This window comes from Haplochromis burtoni, unplaced genomic scaffold (genome assembly GCF_018398535.1).
Source record: "Haplochromis burtoni strain Fernald_Lab_line unplaced genomic scaffold, NCSU_Asbu1 Contig_11, whole genome shotgun sequence".
In the NCBI taxonomy this organism is placed as follows: Eukaryota; Metazoa; Chordata; class Actinopteri; order Cichliformes; family Cichlidae; genus Haplochromis; species Haplochromis burtoni.
Genome location: NW_024582372.1, coordinates 1165901 through 1176372, shown reverse-complemented (window position 1 = coordinate 1176372; position 10472 = coordinate 1165901). Strand labels below are relative to the sequence as shown.

General features: G+C 42.0%; 1 protein-coding gene across 1 annotated transcript in view; it reads left to right on the top strand.

Annotated features, from left to right (window-relative positions):
* The first annotated feature begins 2006 nt into the window (after window positions 1–2006).
* LOC102299428 (chromodomain Y like 2) overlaps window positions 2007–10472 on the top strand; it is a 44274-nt gene continuing 35808 nt past the window's right edge. Inside the window, exon 1 of the mRNA XM_005915160.2 lies at window positions 2007–2408. Within this exon, the coding sequence (XP_005915222.1) occupies window positions 2385–2408 (24 nt within the window). The 5' untranslated portion in view covers window positions 2007–2384. The remainder of the gene's footprint in view (window positions 2409–10472) is intronic.

Here is a 10472-nt window from a genome sequence, read left to right as displayed (position 1 = left end):
GATTGATTGATTGATTGATTGATTGATTGATTGATTGATTGATTGATTGTACTGTTTCATTTTAACTTAAAACGATAACTTAAGACGATATCTTCATATACCACTTGGTATCAAACTCTAAATACACAAAAAGTGATGATATTTGTTTTTCCTGAATATACGCATCAAATAAATACATCCCTACAGAATATTTGTATTCTGTAGCGCAAGTGGAAAACTGTTATATGTAGCAAGGCAAAAACAAATAATCCTGTTCATAATCTCATATCATATTGTGAGCTACTGAAGGCCTATAAGCATAACTGCAACAAAGTAAAATTCTGGTATTATCATAAATATGTTTAGTGCAGTAATTGCTTATGTATGTATGTTATACAAGAAATTAAGGACAAAATATGGGGGCAAATTGCATCTCTGTTACATTGAGATGGTCTTCTTAGTGTTTTGAACAAATATGTTAAAATTTTAGTATTTGCTTTTATACGCAGATATTTTTGCTTTGTAGCACACATAGGAGGGGTTATTAGCCAAATCTTGCGTTGCCTTTTATATGGCTTCTGAGACCTATAGCTTTTTAGACTATGTGTTATTCAACGTTTACACAGAGGTAATGAGCATGTGCAAATGTGTATGTGATCAGTGTTTTAAAATGTCTGGCCTGTCATTGTCCTGTAAAATCACTTAATGCAGTGACTGTGTAGAAACACTGAAATATTTTGAAATATATTGGGAAGCGACAAGTGCAAAGATTGCAAAAGGACTGTCACTATACCTAAGAGTATTTGTATTCGGTGTGTATCCTAAAGATTAAAGTTATAACAGAAATGAACAAACGTTTATAAACCTCAGTTTTGTAACTGCCAAGAGGGTAACGGCATTATTTGGAAGGAAAACTTAGAAATCAGCTGCTTCACACTGGATAAGACATGCAATATCAAACATTTTACTAGAAAGAATGAAATACATTTAAAGACAAACAAAAACATCTGAAATGGTCTGAGGGCCCCAACTTCAAAGATCTGGATCTGACGCAAAGTCAGACAGAATAACTGTTTAAACCATGCAGTGTTTGGATTATTCTTTCTTTTGAACTAATACAAATAATATTTTTATGCTAATTTTCATTTCTTTATTTTCATGTACTTGCATGAATTTCACTAGAAGAGTGTGGATTCCTATTTTTCAGTTGACAGGAGCAATTTGTTGTTCATTTGCTCTTTTTTATTTACAGCTTATTTTCAGATTTGTTTCAATCCATAAAATATTGTTGAAAACAGTTTCAAGTGATACAACTCTAGATTAATTTTCATATAATGACTGAAAACTTTTTCAGTATTTTAGGTTGTAGTTTTGGTGTCCTACAGAAGGAAAAATACTCAAATTCTCCTGTTTGTAGTCAGTGTCTTTTTTAAGGTCTTTAGCAGCATTTTCACATTTGCTCTAAGGTAGAGCGGATATGAAAATGCTGCAAAAGCATTCATACTCTAAGGTTTTCATACTCTAAGGTAATTCATCCAAGGTTCTGCGAAAGATGTTGTGATCAAGACCTGGTCTGTGACAAACAACCAGTTATTCTTCAGATTTTAGATAGGGGTTCCTACCCGGTTGTCATGGGACGAAAGATGGCCACACCCTGGACAGGTTGCTAGTCTGTGGAGGGCAAACACAGAGAGACAAACAGCCATTCACGGCTCTATGGCCAGTTTAGAAGTGCCAGACTCAGAAGGAAGCTGGGTGACCCAGAGAGAACCCATCAGAACCCCTGGAAACAGGGCAAAACAAACCTTTTGTTTTTAATCGTTTTTAATTTATTAATAAATAAGTAAATATTTTAAAGATATTTGATGCTGATGCAAAGTTCAGTAAGAAGGTCTACCAACATCAGTAGCTAGTGATGAATCATTACAAATAGTTCCGCTTAACTTGTTCTAGATATTTCCCGGTGAATACAAATAAGGTAGGTCAGATCTTTCTATGACGCCACAGTGGACAGGTAAAGGGGATCATAGAAAGGGATCTGACCCAGCTGGTGTGTGTAAACACAACGCGTATAACGTCTCCCGCTGAGTGGATTGCAACAGAGCTCAGATGAGCTGGGCGCATGCAGACCATCAGGCTACATTCTTAGTCCGGGACTAATTTTTAGTCCTGTACTTCGGTATATGTAAACAGCACCGCCCCGATGGTTGCTTGTTTTAAGCGTGGAACGATCCGCCGGGCTCGATTGACACTGTCTGATCTGCTGCTGCGGATTGCTCAGAATAACAAGGCTGCTCGCTAATTCCCGTCTATCGGGGCTTTCGCCGAAACACCGAGAGAGTAGGGTCCAAAAAAAGCCAACAAGGCAGGCAAGAACGCCGCGCCGCCGCTGTCTGCACCCAAGAATGGCTTCAGGAGACCTTTACGAGGTAGGATAAAAACATGTCTACGGAAAATCCTCTGTAATATTGACGAATAATGGAATTAGGAAGTAAAGGGAAGGGCGTCGCGTATGCAAAAAGCGGTGTCCTAAGCCCTTTAACAGGCGAAACTAACCCGTTTTCAAGCTTGGCAAAGACGAGATTGCCTAATTTAAGCTTATACTTTATGTCGCTTTTGATATACTTTGTCATAATTCTTCACGACTGTAGTAAATGGATAAGATGTAATTTACGGGCTGAACTCCTCAGTCTGTCGCCGAGTTGAAAGTCGTGGTAAAGTGACAGCAGCGCTGAGCGAACGGGCATGGTGAATAGCTACAGACGGAGTGATGGTTCTGAAGGTGCACATACGTGCCAAAAGATATTTTGTCATCACAGCCTCGACAGCGGCGTTAGTGTCACAGGCTGTTTGGCAGACAGAATCAGACACCGGTTTATTTTTGTCAAACGGCGTACGCAACTCGGTGCGAGCTTCTTTCATGGTTGATGCGTGATTTTTGTGAAATTGTGACTCTCGTAGTTATGGGCTTAAAAGTTGCCCGAATGGGTGACAGGAAGGTCACGCTGCCCCCGTGCGCAACATCACTCTGGGAGTGTGTGGGGGCCCGGCGAGGGGGGCGTTCAGAAATTGCACAAAGGCTGGCTCCCTCATCAGTTTTGTCAAATCTGACACATGCTGTCATTAGCTTTTGTCACTCTGGTGTGGTGTCTCGTGTTTGAGCTCATGGTAGAGACACAGATGGGTCTCCCAAGGACAAACAAGTGTACTTATTTAAAGTAATGTACAAAGTTTAAACATGTCACAAAGTCCATCTGAGGAAAAGCTTGGGCATCCACTGAGTGTTTTTAAGTAGATAACATTATCAGCTCACGACACTGCCAAATAATGCATGATGAGTGAAGCTGGATGTCAGCTAAAATACAATAGACTGAATAAGTGAGTGGCATTTATTGCATATTCCGTAAATGAGTGCTCTTTGTCTCAGAAGCACATTAAAACTAAAGTAAGATAACACAAGGTTGCCAAAAAGAGAACACATTGGGTTACGTTTTACACTTGATCTTTACACCACCACCCCTCCACTCTCTTACTACTGCCACTATAATTTAGTTTGTTTAAAAAAAAAAAATTTACTTAATTGCTCCATTTTTTTTAAGCATAAAGTTTGGCCTCCTCTACCGAAAAATCCAAGGTCCACTACTGACGATGTGTCCCAAATTTTAAAAATTTAGATCAGATCTCTAATCCCTAAACCTAACCAGGGAAAATGGCAGGCTAGCTTGGGTAAAATAACGAAAGTTGAGGCTCACAAAGATGTGTGCTGCTAAAGTTTCTGGGCTGCTTTCCTCATAAGCTATCCCTCAAGATTTTCTCCATTAAAAGCAATGCGTTGTCCAGGATTGTAACATCTAGTGCTTTACTGAATCATTACATTGGTGTCATGCATTCATGAACTACCACTGAGCTATGAAAGCTACTTTCAAGACATTATGCAGTAATTACTGTTGATGTGTGGGGAAAATCCGTCAGCATGCTGTTCACTTGTAACTGTGTGAGTGTACCCTTACACAGGTGAAGTTATTCTGAGCAATTCTGTACTTTTGTTTGAAGTTTGACTCTTGACACCTCTTCTTGTTCTAAGCGGGCTGTTGCCTTTATGTGAAACCTGCCTCATGTGGCAGCCTGTACTATAAACCTCAAGACTGATCAGTTTTGTATAGAGCTGAAATGACTGCTCATTGCTGAGCAGGTTTTGCTAACAATAATCTGTCTTTGAGTCATTTCTCTGCTAAAATGACTACAGCTGCATCTGATGCCACAGTTGCCAACTGCCACAGTTAAACTGTATTTAACTGGAGAAGCTGACCAGTGTTTACCTGTGCTGCATACCTTTTAGTTTAAAAATGACCATGGAAAAGAGTTGTTTGACATTGCTGCAAGAGTTAATTAACTCTTGCAAATTTAATTCAGTAATAAGTTTTGCGGCCTGTTACCTGATCCATGATAAATTAAACATGATAAATTGAATGTCAGTTCCTCTCGCACTCAATTCCTTCTTCCATTGTACTTGGAGCTTGGTACCCAATCTCGGGTGGGAGTGATGATATCTACCCCCTGACCTGTCGTCCTTGCTCCACCTTGCCGTAGCATGTGTGTTGTATTTCGTCAACCTCTAGCTGTGAGAGCAGTCCCTTCTTCCGAATGTTGTTTCACCGTCAGTAGTGGGTATCGAAGATTCCATAGGTCCCTCATCCTATTTATGTAACCCGTCCGCTGGGGTTACTTGCGTAGTAGCATTCCAACAGCGCCCTATTTTCGTCTCTTGTCCTCTGATGGCTTCTCGTTCCAGTAGCCCACTTCTTATCAGGGAGCCCTGGTTCCTTAGTACCTGACGAGGACCTTGTTAATGCGGGCGACGTCCGAGCCAGTATGGCTTCATATTTATCTGTTTTGCTCATGTCTGCGATGGGCTTGGTTAGCATAGTGGGTCTAGCCTAGGACCCTTACTGGATACACACACCCCAGTTGGGAATCGAACTTGCGACTCCCGCTCTTACCACTACGCTATCCAGCTGCTTAATGGTAATAACAAGATCTGGGCTATCAACACCTAGGCCCTGCCTGTGATCAGGTACCCTGCTGGGATAATAAGCTGGCCAAAGGATGAGATGGAAGCCACAGACATCAAGACCAGGAAGCTCCTGACCATGCATCAAGGGTTTCACTCCAAGTCCAGCACCCTGAGGCTGTCTGCTAAGGGGAAGGAAGGAGGCCGGGGACTGGTGCGCGTCAGTACCACAGTCCAGGATGAGACCACAAACATCTATGACTACATGAGGAAGATGGCCCCAACCGACCACATGCTCAGTGAATACCTCAGGCAGCAGAAATCCAAGAAAGAGGAGGAACCATCATGGAAGGAAAAGCCCCTGCACGGTATGTACCACCGGCAGATAGAGGAAGGGGCTGACATCCAGAAGTCCTACCTGTGGCTGGACCAGGCTGGACTGAAAGACAGCACAGAAGCATTAATCACAGCAGCACAGGAACAAGCTCTGAGCACAAGATCCATAGAGGCTGTGTAATCCAGCACATAACAGCAGGATGCAAGATGCTAGCAGGCAGGGCATACATGGAACACCATAACGAAGTGGTGGGCATAGTATACAGAAACATCTGTGCAGAGTAGGGCTGTTCGATATAACGATGTATATCGGATGACGATATAAAAACGTCTATCGTTTCATTTTATGCTATCGTTTGTTTCGTGGTGTCGCAAAATAAACTGTTTACAGCAATATTTTTTCATCCTTTTGATGGTCACTGTAGTGGCTACATTAATTTCTCCTTTTTCTTATATTTAATATAACCACACTACTGACGGACAAGCACCTGTTTTATGCGTTGTGGTTAGCAACAACGACGGTAACACCATCGCGTGTCCGCTTGTTTATGTTTCACATAAACCTTTCACAATAAAGCTCAAGATCCTGTTGAGACTTTTCAAAATAAACTGAATCACGTGAAAGAGCAGATTATTTACGGAGAGTAGTAGAAGTAGTAGTAGAGGTAAAAAAGAGCTGCCAGGTGCGAAAAAATAAACCTTAGACTCAAACGTTAGAACAGGCTTTTCCCCGCAGCACGCCGTGTAATAAATACTCACAAAGAAAACGGCGGCCTTTACAACTTATGTCTAAAAATGTATAGTTTCATGCATCAGTTAAAACACTCGACTCCAGGTACACTACGCGCAGCTGGAAACACTTCCCGCAAGTCGAGCTGCCCGAGATTCACAGAATTTACAGAAAATGTTACATTTTTGTGATTTATATCGTTATCGGGACGATAGAATTCTTATATCGGGATATGAGATTTTGGTCATATCGCACAGCCCTAGTGCAGCCTGGAAGCTAGTGGAAATGGTGGATGGAAAAAAACAAAGGGGACACCCCTCCCCATATAATACAAATGATTATTATTAACTGAAATGACAAAAGTGGCACACTTATGGAAGAGTTTAGGGTAGAGTCACTCGTGCATCTAAGGGTTAAGAAAACCTCTTCAAAACATCTAGCCCATTTAAGAACACTGTCAAGTAGGTAGGTGTATGATTGTCATAGTCTACAATCAAGAGGATCTTTCATGAATTTAAAGAGGGTTTACAACAAGATGCAAAGCATTGATTACATTCAAGAACAAGAAGGCCAGATAAGGCTTGGCCAGAAAACATCTTAAAGAGCCTGCACAGTTCTGTAAAAGCAATCTTTCAACAGATGAAACCAAGATTGATTAGTACCGGAATGATGGGAAGAGTAAAATATAAACAAGGAAAGTGAAAAAGTTCATCGTGTGAAGAATGCCACATCATCTGTCAAATGTTGTGGAGGCAATAATATGGCATGGAAATCTATTGCTGGCAGTTTCTAATGATGACGTGACTGCTTATAAAAGCAGCAGGATGACTTCAAAAGTGTTCAGGACTGTACTCTCTGCTTAGATTCTGTCAAATGCTGCAAAACCGATTTGACAGTGCTTCACAGTGCAAATAGATTATGACCCAAAACATACGGAAAAGCAACTCAAGAATTTCTCAAGGCAAAGAAATAGGATATCCTTCAATGACAAAGTTAGAAACCTGATCTAAACTCATTAGAGCATGCCTTTCAGTTATTGATGACATAACTGAAGGCAGAAACCCACAAACAAATAGCAGGTGCAGGACGCTGCAGTAAAGGCCTAACAGAGCATCTCAAGGGAGGAAATGGAGCATTTGGTGATGGCCGTGGGTTCTGAAACTTCAAGCAAGTATTAAAAACAACTCAAACTTCACTTTATATATCAGTGACGTTAGTCACTTTATAAATCACTTTGATCCTTTGTAAATGCGAAAGTACTTATAAAAATGGCTGCACTTCCTAAACACTTAATGCAACATTTCTCTCAAAGGCTTTAAATAAAACCTTTAAACAATCAAATCATTGATTTAAAATCTGCTGTGGGGGTGTAGAGAGGCAAAAATACAAAAATGTGTAATTGTCCAAAAACTTATGGGCTGTGCATTGCATTTTATTTAGCATGCTCATTAGTATTTAATTTCATGAGGAAAACAAAAGCAAGGTGATCACAGGCAGCATTGTTTTTCACATTTATAAAGAAAGGCACCAAGTCTTGATGCTTTTATTTGAAGAGGAACACCTTAAGGGTTCTCATAGGTTTCTGTTGGAATGCTTGGAAACCCGTGTTTTTATCTTTTGCTGTGCAAAGTTCTCTAGCTAGAAAATAAATTTTTAAAAACATGTTGAGGAGTCAATGAGATGGAATCTGTGCCAAAAGGCATTGGAGAAAATATGTAGTCATGTCCAAGAGTAAGTGAGAGAGGCTGAGACCAGTGCTGTATATTAAAATTCAGTACTTCAGTGGTATCATTTGACGTTGGGGAAAAAAGTTAAATATTTGACCTGTAATTATGTTGCTGGATTCAATATTTGGTCTGTAATGCTTTCTCTGGAGGGTGTTTCTTAAATTTCACTTATCTATTGAATCCCTTCTTTAGTTCTCAGTAAACCAGATCATCGTTTTCCTTCTTAGTTGAAAATAGTTATTGGTGAGTTGTGTTGAGTGCGCGCGCGCACACACACACACACACACACACACACACACACACACACACACACACACACACACACACACGCACACACACACACACACCGCTTTGTTTGGTACACTTGCTTAACTGCTTGTTAATGCAAATATCTAAAATATCTAGTCTGCCAATAGCATGGCAGCAACATGCATTTAGGAAGGTAGATATGATAAATTCTGCTCTGGTTCAAACCAAACATCAAAATGAGGATGAAAGGTCATTTAAGTGTTTTTGAATGTGGCTTGGTTGTTGGTGCCAGATGGGTTGTCTGAGTATTTCAAAAACTGCTGAGCTGCTGGGATTTTTCCATACAAGCATCTTCAGTGTTTACAGAGAATGGTGCAAAGGAGAGAAAGCATCCAGTGAGTGGCAGTTCTCTGGGTGAAAATGCCTCGTTGATGTCGGAGGTCAGAATACAGTAGCCAGTCTGCTTCGAGTTGAGGGGAATTAAAAAGTAACACAACCCAAGGCATGCAGACGAGTGTCTTGGAATGTACAAAACACAACCTTGAACACACAAAGCCCTCAAATCATCAAAGACTTAAAGTTGTTGAAGTTGTCAGGGCAAATGACCAATAACTTATACACAGATAACTTTATTTTTTATTTTTATTTTTTGCCTGTCCTGTATGACACTGTGGCAATCAGAATTATTGTCTGAAGGCCAAGAAAATGCCCAACAATTTACTTTCCCAAGTGGACCTTTTGCCAAACTGCTCCACTTGATTTTCATAGTTTATTCGATCTTTATTATTTATTTTTATTTTAAGTTATTACAGTTAGAAAGGCCAGGACTCGGGGATGGGAAAGAGAAATAAAAAGAACAGAGAAGTTGGGAAGAGAGTTAAGAGAAGGAGAGGGAAAGACAAATGGAGGAGGAGAGGGATAGAGAGAAAAGACACTAAAAATTTGCTTCACTACCTGCTGAGAAAAAAAACAAGCAAAAAGAAAACAGCACAGAAGGGAAACTATAGCAACAACCAACATAAGCATAGGTATCTGTAAATAATAAATACTTAATCTTACTGAGCAGCACACAAGACCGACAATGCATGATATGTTTAGAGGCAGCAGCCAACCAAGCTAACCTGGAAAGAGCTGACGAGAGCTCTAGACGGGGGGTCACCCAGCAGCCATGGTGCAGAAGCTACAGGGGGCTGCGGCAACGTGCCTGCAGGCTCGGCCATCAGACAGCTGTGCCAGAGTGGACCGAGCCCCGGGCCCAAAGGCTGAGCCAGGCCACGCCAAGCAGCCACTGGGAGTGAGCCAGTAGATACCTGAGCGCCCAGCCCCGGACACCAAGAACCACTAGTGCACTAACGGCTGAGGGCATCAGCCACTGGCAGGGAGTGTAGTGGGGGGGGAATAGGCCTCCACACCTGGGGGGGTGCCCAGATGTTCCCAGAGAGGTGAAGTCTAAGACCTGTCCTGACACATAGTCATAGACATAGAGAAACTGGCACACACAGACACAAGCATGCATTTCCACCCTCATGCACACATATACAAATATTCAGGACTCGTCCAACGTGGAGACAAGCAGAAATGAACACTGTATGCACACCCTCACTCCCCAAACATACTCTATAACCCAGGTCCAGGTACCATCACCCCCAGAGGGGCAATTCACCCCCAGACCAAGGAGATGTTGCCCTTTTCCCTGGGGTGGAGACAAGCAGACCGCCCCGTTCCTGCAACAGCAGTGAGGCCCAGCATCCCAGACCCTGATGGCGAACAGAGAACGGGGGTGTGAAGATCGCATAACTCTCTCCGCCTGCTCATATGTGGTGTTGCTGCGTGCTGTTCTAAAGTGCATTTAAAGCACAGGAAGGGCATGGTGCTTCCTGCCCGAAAGCAGCAGGTGTCAGCACGGCCCCTCCCGAGAACCCTCAATGTCTACATGTATTTAAAATTGAGAGGTGGGCACCGGCACCAGAGGTGAGGTTGAATACACAGACTGTATTCAACCTGGACGCCGTATAGTGTGCCCACCCCCACGGCCCTGTATGTATCTGCTATGAGAATATTAGTAATGTGGATGTCTAGGTTGTGAAATAAAATTGAGGCACAGGTGGCCAGAAGGGGACAGAGGAGGAATGTCTCCCCTGCACCTCAGTGATGCACCTGTACACCAAGGCCCTGCATCTGTGGGGGTGTGATGGAGTGGGAAGAGGGAAGCAGTTGGGGGGGGGGCTCAGCTCAGCTCAGATAACTTATTTTTGATTGACTAAACAGCACGCTGATGACGGGTGTGGTTGGCAGCATCATAATTTTGAATTATTGGATAGTGTGTCTGTCACATTTTCACAAGAATAGATAATGGTGGTTAAAGGTCAAAGTTACTGTGGTCTAGCATCCATTACATTAAAGCGTTTTTTAATGCTTTCCACATCTGCAATTCTTTTAG